The sequence below is a fragment of the Dipodomys ordii genome, unplaced genomic scaffold, assembly GCF_000151885.1.
Source record: "Dipodomys ordii isolate 6190 unplaced genomic scaffold, Dord_2.0 Scaffold152, whole genome shotgun sequence".
Lineage (NCBI taxonomy): Eukaryota > Metazoa > Chordata > Mammalia > Rodentia > Heteromyidae > Dipodomys > Dipodomys ordii.
In genome coordinates, this window is record NW_012267368.1 from 5,678,266 (window position 1) to 5,699,890 (window position 21,625).

At 45.9% G+C, this 21,625-nt stretch overlaps 1 protein-coding gene across 1 annotated transcript in view; it reads left to right on the forward strand.

Annotated features, from left to right (window-relative positions):
• Col19a1 (collagen, type XIX, alpha 1) overlaps positions 1-21,625 on the forward strand; it is a 223,976-nt gene that overhangs the window by 2,059 nt on the left and 200,292 nt on the right. Inside the window, exons 2-3 of the mRNA XM_013032266.1 lie at positions 153-283; positions 18,434-18,533. Coding sequence (XP_012887720.1) covers positions 153-283; positions 18,434-18,533 — 231 coding nt within the window. The remainder of the gene's footprint in view (positions 1-152; positions 284-18,433; positions 18,534-21,625) is intronic.

Below are 21,625 nucleotides of genomic sequence, written 5' to 3' on the forward strand. Positions count from 1 at the left end.
GAGGACGGGGGCGGCGGGAGCCGGGGTCGTGATCGTGGTCGGGGCCGGGCCTGGGGTCGGGGCCGGGGCCGGCGTCCCAGGGCTCCTTTCCCCGCGGTCCTTGGACGTCCACCCCCCTCTTTCACCACCCGAGCCCCGCTGGGGTCCGGCAGGGCCCGGGCCATCCGCATCCCGGCCCCGCGTCCTGCGTTCTGCGCTGCGACCCTAGTCCCTCCCGCCCTGCGCTCCCTGAGGTCGGGAAGTTTGCGGGTCCAGGAGGCCGCGTTCCTCGCAGAGGTGGAAGGTGCATGTGGGGTTTTCGGGGACGGTGGACTCAGAGCCAAGAGGCAGCTGTGCTGGGGGGCATTTAGTTAGACTGGGGGGAAATTAGATTGGGGGGGCAGCTTTACTGGGGGCAGTCAGACTGGGGGACAGTTAGACCAGGGCTTGCTGGAGGACAGCTATGCTGGAACTCGAAGAGGCAAAATTAGACCACCGGAACTGAAGTGAGAGACTGAGAGCCACGCTTGAGCTTTGGGGAATGGAAAAGTAACGGATCCTCTCCCCATTTAACCCCTACCCCATGTACCTACACTGCATACTTTACCTCGCACACCCCACCCACAGCACCCCTTACCTCGCACATCTCCACTGCACCCCAACCCGCCTTCCCCAACTGTATCCCAACCCGTACACCCTCACTGCACCCCCTAACCCCACACACCCCCAATGCACCCCCTAACCCCACACCCCCCACTGCATCCCCAACCATGCACATCTCCACAGCACCCAACCCCACACCCTCCACTGTACCCCCAGCCCCACCGTACCCTCACTGCACCCCCACCCCACATATCTTCACTGCACTCCAACCCCGCACACCCCCACTGTATCTCCTTGCCTCCCCATTCCAAGTTCCTCCAGGGAGGGGAGGTCTGACACAGAAGCAGCTGGAGGTGGGGTGGCCTGGGGCCTGCACCTCTGCTAGGGTTTGCAGGGGTGAAGTTGGCTGCTGGGCGGCTCTTCCCCTCCCAGAGGACAGCTGAGAGCAATGGCCTCGAGTGCCGAGTGCCATGCTGGAGGGCCCAGGGCTCCCAGCGGGCTAGGCGGGCCCCTGTCCCATGGAGAGCCCCTGGTGGAGAGCCCGGCTGCAGCCACTCCCTTGGCCTGCACACATGCCGGTGCTGTGGAGGCAGACTCCTCTAGGGGTGATGCTGTGTTCTGTGGGTGGCAGTACTCCTTGGGGGGAAAGGGAGGGCTGGGCCTGCATGGAGAGGGAAGGAAGGCCAGGCCTGTGGAGGAAGCTAAGATCCTCCTGAGGGGACTGGAGGCAGAGAAAGAGAGGCCACCCAGGCTCAGGCCTGTCATCCTAGCTACTCTGGAGACTGAGATCCTCAGATCACAGTTCGAAGCCAGCCCAGGCAGGATTATCTCCCATAGCCAGGATTAGCCAGCAAAAAGCCAGATATCAAGCTGTCACTCAGGGTTAGTGTCAGCCTTGACCCAAGAAGTTCAAGGAGAGCACCCAGGCCCTGAGTTCAAGCCTCTACTGCTTTGCACGTGTCATGCATGCACGCACGTGCACTCGTGCACACACACACACACAGAGGATGAGTAAACTGCCAGGCTCTTCTATGAGATTTTGAGCAGACTGATCTGTCCACATGGAAGGAATCTAAGTGAGGTTTCCTGGCAAAGGCGGGAGGGGGTCATGACTGCCCCAGCGGAGTCGCCCACCCTGGGCAGGTGAGAGAAATATCACAAAGAAGGGGAACCAAACATGACTGTATTTGTATCTGAGGCCTTATTTTTTTTAATTTAATTTTATTTTATTTGTGAACATACTGTACAGAGGGGTTACAATTACATGGGCAGGATAATGCGTACATTTCTTACCAAGCATTGCAGCCTATCTGAGGCCTTATTATCCTAGGAAGCCATCCAGAACAGATGGAGGCCCATGGAGTTCTCCAGAAATGGAGATGTTCCATCAGCATCTACTTTCTGGCCCCACAGTGTAAATCTCACTTGCTACAACAGTCATTTTCTGGGCGGGCAGAAATGTCCAGTGCACCCGGAGTAGAGACTGGGAGATGGGAACTATGAGGGAGAGCTAATTGGTGTAAATAGAAGTTCAAGTGAAGGATAAAAAGGTAACAGGAATATGGAACTGTGAAAGTGTTCTGGGAAGACAAATGGGACTGGTGCTGCATCACAAGAGGCAGCCGGGCAAGGACAAGGAGTAGAGGAGTAGCAGAAGTAGGGGAGGCCTACCAGCCAGAGGCCTGGTAAGACAGGCCTGGAGGTGAGGGAGAGGGATGGGCAGGCCCAGTGCAGGAGAAGAGGCTAAGGGTCAATGGATCAATTTGTGGGGGTGTGTGGCAGTACTGGGACTTGAATTCAGGGCCTGCACACTATCCTTGATCATTTTTACACAAAGCTGATGCCCTACCAATTGAGTAACACCTTCACATCCAACTTTTTGGTGGTTAATAGGAGATAAGAGACTCACAGGCTTTCTGGCCCAGGGTGGCTTTGAACCACGATCCTCAGATCTTAGCTACCTAAGCCACCAGCCTTCAGCTTTTCTAAGTTGCAGAAGACCTCTGCACACTCTTCACATCAGTGATGAAATTGAAAGCTTCCATGCCATCGAGATAGGAGCTCTTGGGTATGCTTGTCTGCTTCTTGGCTTAGGTTTTTAACTGCATGTTTGGCTTTTTGGCTGTTTTTTTTTCTTCCCCCAAATAGTTTGTGCACTGTTGTAGCTTCCCTAAAAATGGTGTCAAGGTTGGTAGAGGAGCAGATGAGCAGGCCCTGCTGTTCTCCTTGTTTACAGTCTCACATGATTCACAGCTGTGTCAGATTGTCCTGATGGGCTTCTGTATTCACTAGAGTGCATTGAGGGGAGTGAAAATGATCCATCTTGTCACGCAGCATTTTCATAAAGAATGTCAGTGCACAAGGCTTTTTTCAGCCAGTGCACAGGATACTCCAGCTTTCCCGAAAGTTGAACTACTATTCACCTGACAGCCATGTCCTGGTCCATCTTCTCCCTCTCTTCTCACACATATACTTCTCTCACAATTTCCCAGTTGGATGTTAGTGCTAACCCTCTATCCCTCCACATGTTCTGCAGTACCAGTGCTCTGGATGACTGTTATACTATGTGAGATGACTGTATACCTGTGGGACAACTGTTACATACTGTGAGACAGCTATTATGTACTATAAGACAACTGTATACACTGTGAGACCACTGTTATATACTGTGAGATGACCACTTGCTTATACAGTGTGAGATGACTAGTATACAGTGTGAAATGATAGGTATACAGTGTGAGGTGACTTATATACTATGAGATGATTGTTATATACTGTGAGATGACTGATACACAGTGTGAGATGATTGATAAACACTGAGATGATGATACAGTGTGAGACAACTGTTGTACAGTATGAAATGACTTGTACAGTGTGCGACCACCTCTATGCACCATGAGACAACTGTATACAATGTGAGATGACTGTGATACACTGTGAGATATCTGTTATACTGTGTGAATGACTGTTGTACAGTGTGACATGATGGTTACATAGTGTGAGATAACCATTATCCAGTGTCAGATGACTGTTACACAGTGTGAGAGGATCTCTATACAATGTGAGGTGATGGTTATACAAGGTACATTTCTTCTTGTTCCAAGGGTAGATCTCATGTGGTTTACCTGAGTCTTGTACTCACAGGCCTCTGGTGGTTTTATCTAGAGAGCCCACCATTCTGTATGCTGTCTTTTCTTCCTCCTCTTCCCACTGTTTCTGTGTCAGAGTTCGAGTGCTAGCATTTGCTCATTTTGTTTGGAGCGGTCCTGGGAACCTCTTTTTCAGAGATCCACTGCTGTAAATCTGACAATAGGCACATTGGAAGACAGTGACAGAACACCATCCTGTTGAGGAAAGAAAAATGAGATTTCGGATTGCTTATTGTGTTTCCTGCACCTACATATAGATTTAGGTGGAATATTTAAGCCAAGTGCTGGTTCCTCATGCCTGTAATCCTAGCTGCTCAGGAGGCTGAGATCTGAAGACTGGAGTTCGAAGCAAGCCCAAATAGGAAATGCTGTGAGATTCTTATCTGCAGCTATTCACCAAAAAGTCAGAAGTAGAGCTTTGGTTGAGTGGTAGAGCACTAGGCTTGAGCAAAAACCCTAAATAAAGGACAGCACCCGGGCAGGGTTGGGGGGCAGATCTGCGGACAGCCTGTATTTCAGTTGTCATGCAATGAGAAGTCTCTCACAGGCAGGGGTGGCTGGAGGTCTGGAGCTTCCTGGGCTCTTTCGGGGCCTCTGTGGGGCTCACAGTCACACTTTCCACCTGCTGAGAAGGAACGGAGGGCTGGTTAGGAGGGGACCAGGACTTCTGTTGGTAGAGGTATGTGAGGACATGCTGGTCTCTTTGTCAGATGCCAGCCACTGGCATCTGTGGTTCTTTGTCACAGGCTTTAGTCATGAACACCTGGATTTGTGTTTCAAGATCTGGGATCTCTGCATGAGCTCTAGTGTGCTGTGTTAGTCCTTCTTGCTCCTTGTCTGTAGAACTGGGGCCTGACGCCTTGCAGAACAGACCTGAGGCCTGAGGAGAAAGTTGTGCATTTGGAATTGCACTTTGAAAGGACATTGTTGTGGCTTGTGTGGCCTGGGCATCTGCTCGCAGGGTCAGGACTCACAGCGTGGTGGGTATGCACCCCTGCTTTGAGGCATGTTCTGAATATCCAAGATCCTGGAATTTCCTGGCCAGAGACTGTTTGCCCCATAGGGGCTGGGCGTCCTCTTCTTCCTTTCTTCATTGCAAGAAAGTCAAGGCTTCTACTGCCAGCATGCTTAGCCGGTAGTGGACAAGAGATCCACCTCTTGCATCACAGCTCCATTTCTGGCTTTTGGGTAGATAATTGGAGATAAGAGTCTCAAGATCTTCTCTGCTCAGGCGGCTTTGAAAGATGGTCCTCAGATCTCAGCCTCCTGAGTAGCTAGGATTACAAGAGTGAGCTACCAGCATTCAGTCTAAAGCTTATGTTTTACTGTGAAGAACAATACACTAAACTGGGATAACGTTGGCTTAGGTGTGTCACTAAAAATAACTTGATTACCGTCTAACTCAGACAGGAGAGGAATCTGGCCAGTTTGGATAGAGGAGTTTGTGGAAAGCCAAGAATTAGGAAATCTATGGAAGGCTGTAGGGCATCCAGGGTGGCAAAAAGCCACTTGACGATGGCAGGTATCTAGGGAACATGGTAAGTATTAGGAAAAGGAGAGTTCAGAAAGATTGGGTGGATGTGCTCATGCCAGTGGCTGGCATCTAGAATCCTAGCTACCTGGAAGTATGGATCTGAGGACTGCGATTCAAAGCCAGTTTGGGCAGAAAACCTAAGACTCTTACCTCTAATGAACCACCAAAAAGCCAGACATAGTGGTGTGGCTCACATGGTAGAGCTCCAGCCTTAAGGATGCTCAGGCTCTGAGTTCAAGCCCCAGAACAGAAAAAAGAATGAAAGAAAAGGATGGAAGGGAAAGAAGAGAGACTTCCCGGGAAGTCTTGCATTTGGCAGTTTTGCTGGCCCTGGTCCTGAGGACACCACCAGCAGAGGTTAAGGATCTAGGACACATGTTTTTGGTTTTGTTTTTGTTTTTGTCAGTCGGGGCGTGAGCTCTGGGCCTCAGTGCTTTCCCTGCACTCTTAAGCTCAAGGCAGGCGCTCTACCGCTTGAGCCACAGCACCACTTCTGGTTTTCTAGTAGTTTATTGGAGATAAGAGTCTCCCGGAGTTTCCTGCCCATGATGGCTTTGAACCGTGATCCTCAGATCTCAGCCTCCTGAATAGCTAGGATTACAGGCGTGAGCCACCAGTGCCTGACTCAAGACATGTGTTTTTACACCTGTTTTACATAAAGGGATTTACATGAGGCTTCAGCAAAGACTTTTCAAAAGTCCCCAGCTTAGCAGAGTAAATTGTCATTTAATCAGAGCCTGAGCAAGAGAACCTCAAACAATAAAGATGTTTCAGAACTATACAGAAAGAATCCTCGTGCCACAGACCCCTGCAATGAATTAAGAATTAGAAAAGAATTATTAAATACCAGTAGTATATTGCATTGTATCCTTAGATTTATAGATTGGCAATCTTTTATTCTTTTAAAGTTTGACACCTGAGCACCAGTGGTTTATGGCTATATTACTAGCAATCTGAGGATTATGGTTTGAAGCCCACCAGGCAGGAAAGTCCCTGAGAGACTCTTTATCTCCAATTAACCAGGCAAAAGCCAACATAGAGCTGTGGCTCAGATGGTAGAGTACTAGCCTTGAGGGAAAAGGCTAAGGGACAGTGCCCAGGCCCTAAGTTCACACCCATACCTTCACACACATATACCCTCACACACAAACACAGACACACAAAACACACGCACACATGCACACACGCACACAAACACATATTTTTGACAAGTGTCTCTGTTAGTTTCCTTTTTTTCAGGCACTGCATGCTAGGCATGGTGGTGGTGAAGACAGAACCCCTGACCCCTGGAGCTTAGAGTGAGTGTGGACAATAAATGTATGTGCACAGGCAAGATAGGGTTCAGTCTAGGGGGCATGTGGTGAGGCACCCCCGATGGATGAAGGCTGCAGCTCTGCATGCCAGCCTTTGACTTGATAGATGGTGGGTGAGCAGGTCTCTAGTACCCATCAACTGCAGGCTGGAGGGAGAGGTAGACGCGCACTTTCAGGCTAATAGCTGTTCACTAACACGGAAAGCTGGTGTAGCAGGATGTCTAGGCCACATCACTGGCTATCTCTGTGCTTTAGAAAACTTATTCCTGGTACTTCTCATTTGTAGATAAATACATAGGGTTTCAAAAAAGTTCTATAACATGTTCACAACTGAGCCAGGAGTAAGCCACGATTTTCAGATATGCTGTTATAGTGATTTACTGGCTAATAGAATCCTCAGTTGAAAATATAACCACAGAACTTTAAGATAATGCATGTGTTTTGAGCATGTGTGTACATGGGAGTGTGTGTGTGTGTGTGTGTGTGTGTGTGTGTGTGCGTGTGCGCATGCATGTGGTAGCGCTAGGGTTAAAACTCAGGGATTGAGTTTTCTTTCTTCTTTCATTATTTTTTTTGTACCAGTACTGGGGCTTAACTCGGGCTTAACTTAGAGCCTAGGCACTGTCCCTTAGCTTTTTTTGTTTTTGGTTAGTCATGGGGCTTGACCTCTGGGCCTGGGCGCTGTCTCTGAACTCTTCAGCTCAAGGTTAATGCTCTACTACTTTGAGCCACAGCACCTCTTCCAGTTTTCTCGTGGTTAACTGGAGATAAGAGTCTCAAGGACAGGGCTGGCTTTGAACTGCAATCTTCATCTGAGGATCAGCCTCTTGAGTAGCTAGGATTATAGGCATAAGCCACCAGTGCCTGGCTGTACCTTAGCTTTTATGCTCAAGGCTGGAGCTGTACCACTTAAGCCACAGCTCCACTTCTGGCTTTTTGGTGGTTAATTGGAGATAAGTATCTCAAGGACTTTCCTGCCCAGGCTGGCTTTGAACCATGAGGCTCAGTCTTCGGAGTAGCTAGGATTATAGTTGTAATCCATCAGCCCCGCTCCTTTTTTTTTCTTTTTAATTTCACAGTTTATTATAATAAAACTTACCATTTGTGAAAAAAAACCTCAGGGATTGAGTGCTGTTCCTTAGCTTTTCCCTCAAAGTTGGTGTTGTGCTACTTGTGCCACAATTACACTTCTGGCTTTTTGCTGGCTAACCAGAGATGAGTCTCATGGACTCCACTGCCAGAGCTGGCTTTGAACCATGATCCTTAGATCTCAGCCTCCTGAGCAGCATAGTAGTATTGGCATGAGCCACCAGTGCAGTTAGAACACTAGCAGTTTACATTTTTGAATTAGAATTGATGTGTTAGCAGTTCCCAGCTGACATGAACTAACAGCTTGGTGGGCTTCGCTGGGTCACATGAGGACCAGGGGGCTCTTGGGATGGAGATTCAGAAGGAAGCCACCAGACAGCTGTTTGGTATTTAGAACCACACATACAGTTTTAATATCACAATTGCTGCTGCTAGCTATTCATCCAGAAATATCTAATTAATTTTAAAATGCTGACCTTTGGGAATTTGGCACATGCAGCATACGAAAGATGATGGCTTTAGTGTTTAGCTTTCTTCAAAGAGAAAGAGTTTGTTTAGACACGAGTGTGCAGAATTCTTCCATATGGATTTTTCACTAAACTTTGGGCAAGGGAAAAAGACTAGTACAGCAGTTATTTGCAGATTTAGAGATCTTTTTTTTTTCTCTTGCCAGTCCTTGGCTTGAACTCAGGGCCTGGCCACTGTCCCTGAGCTCTTTTACTCATGGCTGGTACTCTACCACTGGAACCACAGCTCCACTTCTGGCTTTTTTGCTGGTTAATTGCAGATGAGAGTTTCACAGACTTTTCTGCTTGGGCTGGCTTATAACTACGATTCTCAGATCTCAGCCTCCTGAGTAGCTGGGATGACAGGCATGAGACACTGCCCCCATCCTCTGGATGCAGTCGGACAGAAAACCATGAACTCAACGTGGCCTTTCTTGCCTTACAGGTCCACTGCTCCGAGCGCCATGATACCCTCTGGCTCCTGGAAGCTCTGGCCTTGGATGGTGATGCTCCTGCTCTGGGCCTCCACCTCTGGGATGGACGGAGATGAATCAGGTATCCAAGTCACCTCCGTCAGACTACAAAGTGTCACCACAGTCCTTAAATAGCTAATCACAATCACTAGAACAAACCCTGTTATGGTGGCCATGGCTGCAGATGAAATCTCCCCATCAGAATGAGCAAACGCCATTGCTCCTCGCCAGTGACCTTCACACACTGCCAACTGAGAACGTCTAATATGACCTCATTTTTCATAGGCACATCATGTATAGCCAGCCTTCCCTTGGTGCTGCTGGTTTTTATAATGACATGCATGTGCACGTGTTTGCAGATGTGTGATAGTGCCTTGCCTTTTCCCCTTTAAAAATGACTTGCCATGTTAGAAGCACAGAAACTCAGTACTAATTAGGATGAATGAGGACATGTCTAATCTTAATTAGGAAAGGTGAAAAATCGAATGGAAAGTGTAAAGGGAAATGTGGTTTAATTGTATGTCAGCTTTGTAGTGTCTTGGATGAGGAAAATGAAAGGTGACACATTTCTGGAGGACCTTTTGAGCTAAGCAGACATTATATATTCACAGCTGTTCAGTTCATCAATCTCCTCATACTCATTTCCAAAGTAGACGATGTCTCAAACTGGAGGGTCAGTGTGAGACAGCTACTGTGTGTGTGTGTGTGTGTGTGTGTGTGTGTGTGTAGATTTTCATGCTTGCACTCGGCCTGGACACTGTCCCTGAGCACTCAACCACTTGAGCCACAGCTGCACTTCTAGTGGTTCATTGGAGATTAGAGTCTCATGGACTTTCCTGCCCACCCTGGCTTTGACTCTCCCCAGTTCTCAGCCTCCTGAGTACTAGGATTTCCAGTGCTTCGTGATCAGTCTCCCTTTTATCATTCTTCTCCCTCCCCCACCCCATCCCCCAGACTCATTTCCCACCTCCCACCTCCTGGATCACATGTGTATATTGCATGCTCTGGTGCCAGGTGTCCTTTGTCTCAGGACGTGTGAGGGAGAATACACGTCCTTTGTCTGTCTAGGCCTGGCTTGCATTTCTTAGTGTGATATTTTTCCAGACTGGGTGTTATGCTTTTTTACTCTGCTATCCGTAATGTTAATCAGGTCATACTCTGTGCAGGACTTGTACCAAAATGCGTACCAAATTAACCCCTTTGGAATGTGAGTCTAAAATCACAGGCTTATCCCTGTAATCCCACCTACCCAGGAGCCTGAGATCTGAGCAGCACAGTTCAAAGCTGGCTTGGGCAGGAAAGTCCATTAACCACCAAAAAGCTGAAGGTAGAACTGTGGCTCAAGGGGTAGAACACCAGCCTTGAGTGATGCAGCTCATGGACAGCACCCAGGCCCCGAGTTCAAGTCCTAGGACTGGCACACACCTAAAATCATTGTAAATGGTAACAAGATTCACGGCAACATCCTGCTTTAAAGAAGAAACTTGTGCTGACTCCTGGTCTTTTCAGCACACAGGGCACAGGAGACTCAGCTCCAAATGTCCTCAAGCCCCTCCACACTGGTGTGTTGTCTGTTTTGTTGGTGATGTCAGTGTGGCACAGGGTCCCCAGAGGATGTGAGGCCGGCTGTGGGGCTCCGTGCCTATCCCCCCCGTGTCCGTGTGCAGGGCAGGCAACCCGTTTTGGTTTCCTCATGTGCAGACCTGCCCCTGTGGTCACTCACATTTACCGGAGGGAAGCGATTACAGCTAAAAATAAAATATAGCAAATCTGAGGGAGAGGCTAGGGTTTCAGCCCTGCACGCTGAGTTTGTCAAGGGTTTCCTGTTAAAACTTCATGTACAGAAGATAACCAAGCCTTTCAATTACTTCACTTTATTTCTAGTGTGTCTTGAGCAATTTCCTGCGACACTGTACCGGGTTGAGTAGGATTCAGGAGTGATGTGGGATGATTCAGTTGTCATATGAACTTTCAAATACTGAAGGACACATTTAATTACTTTTCTTACTTTAGCAAGTCCTCTAATATTGACATTATGCGATAAAGCATATTTGTGTTTCCATACTGAAAATAACTAACAATAACATTCAACTTGAATGTCATGGTTTTAGTACAATTATTTGCCCAAGGAAAGCGGGGAAGAGCATTGTATTAAAAACTATAGATAGCTCGGCGCCAGTGGCTCATGCCTGTAATCAGAGGGCTGAGCTTTGATCATGGTTCAAAGCCAGCCCAGACAGAAAAGTCCAAGAGGTTCTATCTCTAAATAACCAGCAAAATGCTGGGCTGGAGGTATGGCTCAAGTGGTAGAGCACTAGCAGAGCAAGCAAGCTGAGCAATCTCAAAGAACTGGGTTCAAGCCAGATACTGGCACCAGATGTGTGCATACACATGCACGCACACAATGCTGGCTAGAGAATCTTTTTAAAAATATAATATCGTTGTTATTTTTAAGGTGTTGTGCAGGGAGTTACCATGTCATAAGTCAGGTCGTGAGTACACTTTTTTTTACAATGCCACTCCTTCCTTCGCTCCCGCCATGTTCCTCGTTGCCCCTGCCCATAGGTTCCATGGTTCATTTTCTACACAGCGTCTACTGGCACCGGGATGCATTCATTCACCCTCTTCCTCCCTTTCTGTGCCTTCCCTTTGCACCCTCTAAAAAGACAAAAAAAAACCCCACTACCACCACCACCAACCAAAAAAAGTCTAGACAATCTTAAAACTTACTTTATGCAGTTCTTTAACACAGTTTCCTATATGGTAGAAATCACATGAGTTAATTATTTTCCTGAATGGGTTTAAGTAGAAGTATGAAATGATCATACGAGTGTTAATATACAGAAAACCAGAGTAAAATATTAAATTGATGAAAGAACATTAAAATGAGTTTACTTTTTTCTTTCTCTCTTTTTTTTCTTTTGCTGATCCTGAGGCTTGAACTCAGGTCCTGGGTGCTATCCCTGAACACTTGCTCAAGGATCACACTCTATGACTTGAGCCACTTCTGGATTTTTTTGTGATTAATTGGAGATTAGAGTCTCACAGACTTTCCTGCCCTGGCTGGCCTTGAACCGAGATCCTCAGATCTCAGCCTCCTTAGTACCTAGGATGACAGGCATGAGCCACTGGCACTCAGCAAAATGATAAGTTTTTTTTAACTTACAGTAATGCTTTGTGTAAACTATCTGGATTGAAATGATTATCAGCTTAATGTATATGTAAGTTGATAAGTTGATTTTTCTATTAATTATTAGAAGAAAAATTATTATTCTGAAAGGTGGCTTTTATGTAATAATGCTTCATTTTTAAACTGGAAGCAGAAAGTATGTCACAGACAGAGTTTTCATTTTTAAACTGGAAGCAGAAAGTATGCTCACATACAGAGAGTTTTCTTTTGGATGTTTTAGAAATCCTTCTGCTCCATAGGGTATCATATAACAGTCCTTGCACTGAGCAATGCCCTTTGTAGACTTGAAGGGAAGGGGGAGTGACTGGTGCTGATGAGGAGGGAGATATGGTAACTACAGGTGTTTGTTTGGGTCTGGTGCTAATGAGGAGGGAGATGGTAACTTCAGGTATTTTGGTCCAGGTGCTGATAAAGAGGGAGAAGATTATTAGGTATTTTAAGCAAAGCCAAGCACTGAAGATGCTCTCCTGACCTTTTGTGAACTCATTCTTAAAATAGCTGTGCTCCCATTTTTTTCTGTCCTTTGGTCTCATTTTCATATAATTTCCATTGTATTCTGGTGTGGTGTACTTTGTCTATTTTGTGAACGTCCGTCTTCCTTCAGCACAGCATTGCACTATTTTACCTAGTGTACTGGAAATGCATACCTGTGCCCCGAGGGCCGAGAGGAGGGTGTGAGAGTCCCGAGGTCCCCTCTCTTCAATGAGAAAAGTTTGTTCTAACTTTGAAGTTTCTCTTTTTTTTTCTTTCAGGATCAGGATTTGAACTCAAGGTCTGACACTTTCACTTACAAGCAGGTGCACTACCACCCCAACCATACCTCCAGTCCCTCTTCTAGCTTTTAAAAATGCAGAGCACATAAGGCTTTTCCCATCAATTTACTAAAGGCCAGCATGCCAGCCTGGGTGGCTGATGGGCGTCCCCTCCCCCATCTCCCCTCTCCTCCTGAGAGAGTGCTGTCAATGGCAGGCAGAACTCCTGCCCAGCTCAGCATGTTTCAGTTGAGCTTTTGAGGGAGTGAGAATTCCAGAGAGAGGCTGTGTGTTGCCATGGATCCTTAGAATCAGGAAAATCAAAGAGATCTCAAGTGGTAGAGTGCCAGCTTTGGGTGGAAAAGCTAAGGGTCAGGGCCCAGACCCTGGGTTCAAGCCCCAGTGCTGGCACAAAAGGAAAAAAATCAACTAGTCAAATGATGTGTTTAGTTTCTGTGCAAGGAATACCAAGAGCAGCTGAGCAGGCACACAGTTCTGGGTTTCAATCAGTTGGAAACTATGGAACCCAAAGAATCAACTGTCACTGGTCCTAGGGCTTGGTGAAGAGATAGGAAATTCATCATATTTTCAGTAAATAATTAGGAGAAAAATATGAAAAGTATATTTGGACACCTGTGGCTCACACCTGTCATCTTAGCTACTCAAGAGGCTGAGATCTGAGGATCCAGGCTCAAAGCCAGCCCAGGCAGAAAAATCTGTGAGACTCTATATCTAATTAACCAGCAAAATACCAGACTAGAAATGTGGTGCAAGTGGAAGAGCATGATTAGCAATAAAGCCCAGTGGGAGAATGAAGTCCTGAGTTCAGGCCCTGCGACTGGCAATAAACAAACAAAGAAATATATGAATTAATAAGGATGGGTGGGCCTAAGGGGAGGGGCAGTTGGAGATGAGAAGGGAGGGAGAACACAGTCACAGCACTCCGTGCACAGTGTGAACACAAAACCAGGTCTCTGGAGGGGAGGGGTGGGGCTGGGAGGGATGGGAAAACCATGGAAGGGGCGACATGGATCAAGATGCACTGTTCACAAACTGACATGTTTGGTTGGAACCTCTTTCTTCAACTGTTTAAAAATAATTTAAAAATTCACTAAAATATAGGGCCAACTAGTATTTTTCTGTGTGTCCATACGTGCTATAGTAAATTCAGGGCTTTCGTATGAGACACCAGACAATGACAGGGAAAGCAGGGTTCCTCCCTTTTGCCTATTTCGGCTTTGTTTTCTGGGTTTGGAGATCATCTCCAAAACGTCCTTGGTATTAATACATAGCATTTTTAACATCTTTGTGCAGGAATTAATAATAAATTTAATTTAAAAAGGGTGTGATCTGATCATGTAGGAGGCCATATCTGTAGGTGAAAACATGGCAAATGATTAAGAAATTAAGGCACAGAGTGATACTGGGAGCAAATGCATATCTACTAAAGAATGAGTTGGGTGCTGGTGGAACACCAGTAATCCTGCTACTCAGAAGGCTGAGATCTGAGGATCAGTTCAAAGCCAGCCTGAACAGTATCATCCATGAGAGTCTTACCTCCAGTTAACCACCAGGAACCCAGAAGTGGTGCTGTGGCTCAAGTGGTAGAGCGCCAGCCTTGAGTGGAAAAAGCCAAGTGAGAGCAGGAAGCTTTGTGCTTGAGCCCCAGGACTGTCAGTGAAACATAAATGAAGTTAAATTTCTAAACATGCTGCTGCTTAATTGAAAACATGCCTTTGAGAAGAAATGATGAATTCAGAGGGGGAAGCAGGTTCTAGGAAGCAGGTCTCACCCAGACCTTGTCCTGAGCGGCTGGTTGGTCCCTGGTTTCCTGGACTGCTTGTTCTCAAGTTCTCAGGGGTCTGAGGTTTGGAAGGAGCAAGGGGTCAAAACCTTCAAAGAAGCACACATTTTCTTTGGGTATGAACCAGGCTCAACCAGGGCCCAGCTGCCTGTCAGCTTCCTAGGCCTCCTTCAGGCCCACCCAGCCCTCTCAGAGCCCTAATACCTGGAGGTATTAGGAGGGAGGTAGGCCTAGCCCTCAGCACCTGCATCTGAACATGAATTTATTAGGGACATCTACATTTGCCTTTACATAATATAACCTGATGCAATATTTGAGTCCGATCTGTGAGTCTTTAAGGTACATTAACATTAAACTGCATATACATATGCATAATTTAAATAAATTAGAGTAGCCAACTTACAATATGCCATTTTTATGCAAAGGATTCACAAGACTACTGGTTTTTGTGGCTCCAATCTTACTCCCCAAATAACATTTAAGTCGCTTAGCTTTTTACAACAAAGCACATGCTCTAACGATAGGAAACAATACTTGATTTTCCCGAGTAAAAGACTTTGTGTGCAACCGCATGGAGTGCTGCAGGAGTTGAGGTCCATTCATTTCAAAGTGGCAGGTTTGTTACTTTGACATTACTGAATATTCTGTAAGTCCCTGGAAAGCAGGCCGCATGCCTTCCCTCATTCCTTCCTGTTGCCTTGAGATTTGTTTTGTCATTATCTAATGGATCTGTCAAACAGGCAGGCAGACAGATGGACAGACAGGCAGGCAGGCAGGCAGAGAGACAGGCAGGCAGATGGATGGACAGACAGGAAGACGGACAGACAAGCAAGCAGGCAAGCAGACAGATGGACAGACAGGCAGACAGGCAGGCAGATGAATGGACAGATAGGCAGGAAGGCAGTTGATAGGTGGTAGATGATGGATAGATGGATACATAAATGATTGGTAAGATAGATATATGATATATATCTTAAGTATAGACCTGTAGTTGTTCATAGCCCTTATAAAAATGTAAGTAGGATTTGGGTTTGGGGAGGGTTTTTGGATGACAGCGTTTTCTCAAAGAGATGATCTTCTCCTTTGTGGTGCTGGCCTTAGGTCCGCTATAGTCAACGAAGGTTAAATACAAGGGCTTTTCACCTGTGTGTTCATACTTCTGTCTGGTTCACTCAGATCAAAGCTAGAATTCCCTCAGGATGCTCACAAACCTCTATCCCAGCCTTGTTCTACCTTGCAGGGAAATCGCCGTGGACACAGAATCATTTCATAAGCTTTTGAAGTCCATATAAAAGGAATAGAACTGATATTTATGTAGTTAAGTAGAAATGATACTTATCAACTTGATTTATATATTTGACATCCATCTACTTACGATATATCATTGGTTCCTTATTTTTTTTTTCTCATTGTATTCAGTAAGCTTTAATCTCTTGTTGATATGTTCTGGTCCTGGGGCTTGGACTCAGGGCCTGGGTGCTGTTCCTTAACTTGTTCACTCAAGGCTAGCACTCTGCCACTTAAACCACAGCTCCACTTCTGGCTTTTTGCAGGTTCACTGGCAATAAGAGTCCCACGGTCTTCCCTGCTCAGGCTGGCTTTGAACTTAGGTCCTCAGATCTCAGCCTGTTGGGTAGCTAGAATTACAGGCATGAGTCACCTGTGACTGGCAATAAACTTTCAGGTGATTTCCAGGTTTAGGCCTATCTAAAAGAGTCAGCTACACTCATCTTTCAGCTATTGTTTTTCTTGAGTCGCTTAATTTCCAGGTCATGGAGTTTGTGTGTCCTTAGCTTTGGGAAGCTGAGCAGTCTCCCCGGTGATGGCGTTGCTTTCCAGCAGCCCGGCACTGCAGGACGGCTGTTCTCCCGGGATCCTAACCCCCTGCCTCCTCAGTACCTTCTCCCACACGTCCCTGACATGCTCAGCAGGAGTCCATGCTGTCTCTTTTGGGTTTCTTCTGCATTTCTTCCATTTCCAATGATGTTGAGCAGTTTTTAATGCACAAGTTGGACATTTGGATATCTTTTTTTTTTTGTGGAATGCTTTTACTTCCACATACATTTAAAGCAAGATTTCCAATCGTTTTCCTGTTGAGTTTGGGAGCTCATCTTACATTATGCGTGCAGCGCCCTGTTTGGGATTCATGTGTTATAAATATCTCCTGATCTTTGACTTTCCTTTTAGAGCTGTGTACTATGAGTGCCTTCTCCCATGCTGCCATTTTTACTCTGCTAATATCTTTTGATTAATTAACATTTTAATTTTAATGACCTACCTTTTATCAATATCTTACTTTTTGAATAATGTTTTCTTGTGAAAAGTCACAAAACCTTTAGTATTCCTAGCCCATGAAGACTTTATATTGCATTGGAACTGTTTTATTTTTTACTTTTACGAGTACCTGTAATTCACTTTTTGTGCAAACTTGAAGTATGAATCTAAATTCAGCCTGGCACTGGTGGCTCACACCTGTAATCCTACCTACTTAAGAGGCTGAGATCTGATGATTGCTGTTTGAAGCCAGCCTGGTCAGGAAAGTCCATGAGAGTCTTGTCTCCAATATACCACCAGAAAACTGGAAGTGGTGCTGCATAAGTTCAAAATGGTAGAGTGCTAGACTTGAGCAAAAGAGCTCAGGGACTGTGCCCAGACTTTTAAGTTCAGGCCCCATGATCAACCAAAAATAGAGCAAATGTTCACTTGTTTCTCCTCTATCAGAACAGACTTTGGAAAGGTTAATGACTTGTTAAACTTAGTTATATTCCTAATTAATGTCAAATATGTAAAAATAAATAGCATGTTGGAATAATGGTGATAATAGCAATGATAGCTAACATCAAGGATGTGCCGTGTACCAGGCCATACTACAAATACTGGATAAATAAATGCCTGAAATCATGGCAGACACGCTGAGGTGTAGTACAATTATTCATTTTATTTTTATTTTAATCTTAAGTTCCTTTCTTCCTTCATTTAGTCTTTCTTCTTGCCTGTCTCTCCCTCTCTCCCTCTCCCCCCCTTCTCTCTCTCCTAGTTTTGGGGCTTGAACTCAGGACCTAGGCATTCTCCCCTTAGCTTTTGAGCTCAAGGCTGGCACTCTATTGCTTGAGCCACATCTCTACTTCTGGCTTTTTGTTGGGTAATTGGAGATGAGTGTCATGGACTTCAAACTGTGATCCTTAGATCTCAGCCTCCTGCGTAGCTAGGATTACAGGTGTGAGCCACTAGTTCCTGGCTAATATTAAATTTCTAGTTGGTTGTATGGTAGGACTTGGTTTTATTTGAAAAAGTTGAGAGAAAACATAATGCAAATAATCAATCTTATTTTTAAACAGAAAAGACATGTCCTGCACTGAAAACGGAGGGATATCAGTTTATGCAAACCAGCAGAAAGGAGCTCAATGCTTCAGGTAAGCCCTGTAACCCTTTAGAAGCAGCATTTTATGTAAAATTATCACTAAATATGCAACACACTGCAGGTGATTCTTTGGTATTGCCAAATAAGATAATAATATCATCATAAAAATAAAAGCACAAGCCAAGCCCTGGGGGCTCATGCTTGTAATCCCCACCAATGAGGGGACTGAGATCTAAAGACTGTGGTTCTAAGCCAGCCTAGGCAGGGAAGTTCATGAGACTTTTGTCTCCAGCAAACCACCAAAAAGGCCCGAAGTGGAGCTGTCAAATGGTAGAGCTCTAGCCTTGAGCACAAAAGCTTAGGGCCAGTGCTCAGACCCTGAATCCAAGCTCTAGAAAGAGAAAGGAGAGAGAGAGAGAGAGAGAGAGAGAGAGAGAGAGAGAGAGAGAGGAAGGAAGGAAGGAAGGAAGGAAGGGAGGGAGGGAGGAAAAAAGAAAGGAAGGAAGGAAGAAAGAAAGAAAAAGAAAGAAAGAAAGAAAAAGAGGGAAGAAATGGAGGAATTTTGCTCATCTGAAGCAGCAGGATTCCATTCAGTTTCTAGATAAAGACAAAAAAGTTTTTGTTTAAAAGCTCAGTCTTTCTGTGCTCGTTGCACACTCTGAACACTCCATGTGCTGCAGGCTTTGACGTGGGAGCACGCTTTTCCCTTCGGCGGGCATCCTGTGAAGGGGGGAAGTCCTGCTTCAGACTGGGGCGTGCACTACTGATTAGAGAGACCTTGTAAGTAAAGCAATTACTTCTCATTACATGTTTCATAGTGCTATAACACTATTTTCTTTTTTCATGCATTTTTATTGTTGTAAGGATGATGTACAGAGGAGTTCCAGTTATATAAACCAGGTAAAGCGTACATTTCCTTTTGAACAACCTCACCCCTTCCTAGCTCTCTCCCAGTTTTTCCTCTCATCACCACCTGCAAGTTGTATAATTCATTTTCAACATAATGTGTAGTGAGTACCACTGCTGCATTTGTTCACCCTTTGTCCCTCCATTTCTGTGCCCTCCTTGCCCTCCCAAAGAAAAATAAACTAACAAACAAGACAAAAGGAAAAGACAACAAAAGCAGTAACAAAGAACAAAACTTCTTGTTTCCATTTACTGGATGGAGTTCATTTCGAGGGGTATTATTTTATATACACACAGGCATTGCACCTTGGTGTTCCTACCCTAAGAGTATCCTCCTTTAGTCTCACTCTGTGGGAATGTCTAGAAATCTGGAAACTTTTCTAAGGAGATTTCACATAATTTGCTTAAAAGCATAAGAATAAACCAGGCACCTGTGTCTCACGCCTGTCATTGTGGCTACTTAGGAGGCTGAGAGCTGAGGACTGTGGTTAGAAGCCAGCCTGGGCAGGACAGTCTGTGAGGCTCTTATCTCAGTTAGCCAGCCAAATGCCAGAAATGGAGCTGTGATTGGAGTGGTAGAATGCTAGTCTTGAACAGAAATAGCCAGCGAGAGCGTGAGACCCGGAATGGGTCCAAGCCTCAGGGCCAGCATGAAATAAAAATAAACAAAAATTTTCAGTGGTGCCGTTCTCCAGGGAGCATTGTGATGCGTGTGTCTTAGGATACTGCCTCCCCCGAACCATGGGACCATGAACGTTATTAGCCACTCGCACCTTATCTCCTGATTTCCACGCCAAATCACCCTGGCCCTGGGCAGTCTGCGTGTGGAGCCGGCCAGGTCCCTTCCCCAGGGGGCTGGAGGTGTCTGGTCAGCTGACCAGCAGCTCCCCCGCCCTGCAGTGCCCCTCCTCCCCTCACAGTGCTCCTCATTTCAGTGTCCCTCCCCCCACTTGCAGTGCCCCCCCTTGCAGTGCTCTTCCCCTTGCTCTCAGTGCTCCTGGAGCCACGTGGGTTGGGCCTTATCTCCAATACCAGTGAGCGGGAGTCCCGTTGCAGCTAGGTGAACTCAGTCAATGAGCAGCCTTGTCGAGTCAGTGCAGGAAGAGGCAGATGGTCTTCTGTGTGGAAAACAGAAGTGGCTTCTATGCCCAACTTCCCTTTGTTGTTCTGGAATGCTCCAGATGAGATTCATGAAGAAAGAAACTGACTTGGTGTATTTATCAGACACCTGTTGGGCACACGAGCACTTAAGCCTGGCGAGTGTGGGACCTGCACATGTTGCCCTTCCCAGGGTCCCCCTGGTGTGTGTTCACATATGCCTGTTTGTGCACATATGTGCAATGAAATGTGTATTATTGTACACTTAGAGGTGGCATGTGCTCAGGGGTACTGTGTTTCACTTGGCTTTGAATTTCTGTCTAATTCTTCAGTTTTGTGTATGTGTGTGCATGTACGTGCACATGTGTGTGCATACTGGAGCTTAAACTCAAGGTCTCACAGCCTTGCTTAGTTTTTGCTTAAGGCTGATATTCTACCACTTGAGCCATAGTGCCACTTCAGGCTTTTCAGTGATTACTGGAGATCAGAGTCTTTTAGACATTACTTCTAGGACTGGCTTTAAACCAGGATCTTCAGATATCAGCCTTCCGAGTAGCTAGGATTACAGGTGTGAGCCACCTGTAATCAGTTACTCAGTTACTTAGTTAATCAGTTACTCAGTTGTTGTTGTGAAAATAAAGACTGTTTAGGACTTCCAATGATTCTGGATGGCATACTACCTAGTTTTCTAGAGTCATTTGTTAGAGGGAATTTCCTTTTGTGTATATGTGTATACAGGTGCTTGGTTATATGAAATACCTGTGTGTGTGTGTGTGTGTGTGTGTGTGTGTGTTACATCTATGTGCAAAAACCCTGGTTATGTGAAATAACTCATTATTAAACATTGGGAGTTATATATATCTGAACATTGTACTTGGATTATTTTCTAACCACACTTTCATCTTGATTGGCCACCAGGGAAATATATTTTGAAAGCAACAGGGACGTTTCTAGTTTATAATGGAGTCCATGTGTGGTAAATCACTGTGTATGTATCTCTGGCATGGTAGCTGGGGTCTGGATATTGGGGGCAGTGGGAGGCTGAGCTAGAATGGGCTCGGCCAAGCGCTGACACAGGAGAGAGGGCTGGCTGGCTCACCCCTGTTCCAAGTCTTTACTTTCTGTGTGTGTGTACCAGTACTAAGGCTCAAACTCTGTTTGTGCTTTCATATGGCTTTTTTCACTCAACTGGACTTCTACCACATGAGCCACAGGTCCACATTTGGCTTTTTGGTAGTTAATTAGAGGTAAGAGTCTCACAGACTTTCCTGCCCAAGCTGGCTTCAAACCTTGATCCTCACATTTCAGTCTCCTGAGTAGTTACAGGATTATGGGCGTGAGCCACTGGTGGTTGGCCTGACGTTTAGTATTATAGGTAACACAGTGTGTGTTCATCAGTGTTTATCAACACCAGTGTGTCCTTCCTAGTGATTCTTCCACTCTGTGTTTTCCTCAATATCTACAGTGGATGTAGGCATTGTGCTTTAAAATGTTTTGTTCTGTTTTTCAACTGTAAACTCACATTAATTGAAAACAGAAGCTGCAGGGAGCGCTGCCTGCCTGGCTCAAGGGTGGGTTAAAGATGGCACACATCTAAATTCAGTGCCGTCTAGCCTCACCTTCTCATTCAGATGTTCTTGAGTCTGGCTGTGAGCCACACTGCTGTGGGCCTGGGCCTCCACTCACGAGGGTTGAGGGTCAGTCTCTCCTTCCTAGCCCTGCTGGAGACACTGTGCACAGAAACTCTGTGCTTCCCTCTGGCCTTGGCCTAAGGAGAAATCAAGGCACGTGGCCTTCAGTGTTCAAGCTGCATGCGGGGCTCAGGTACCACCTTCCTGAAGCACAGCACAGAAGCCTGGTGTGTGCGT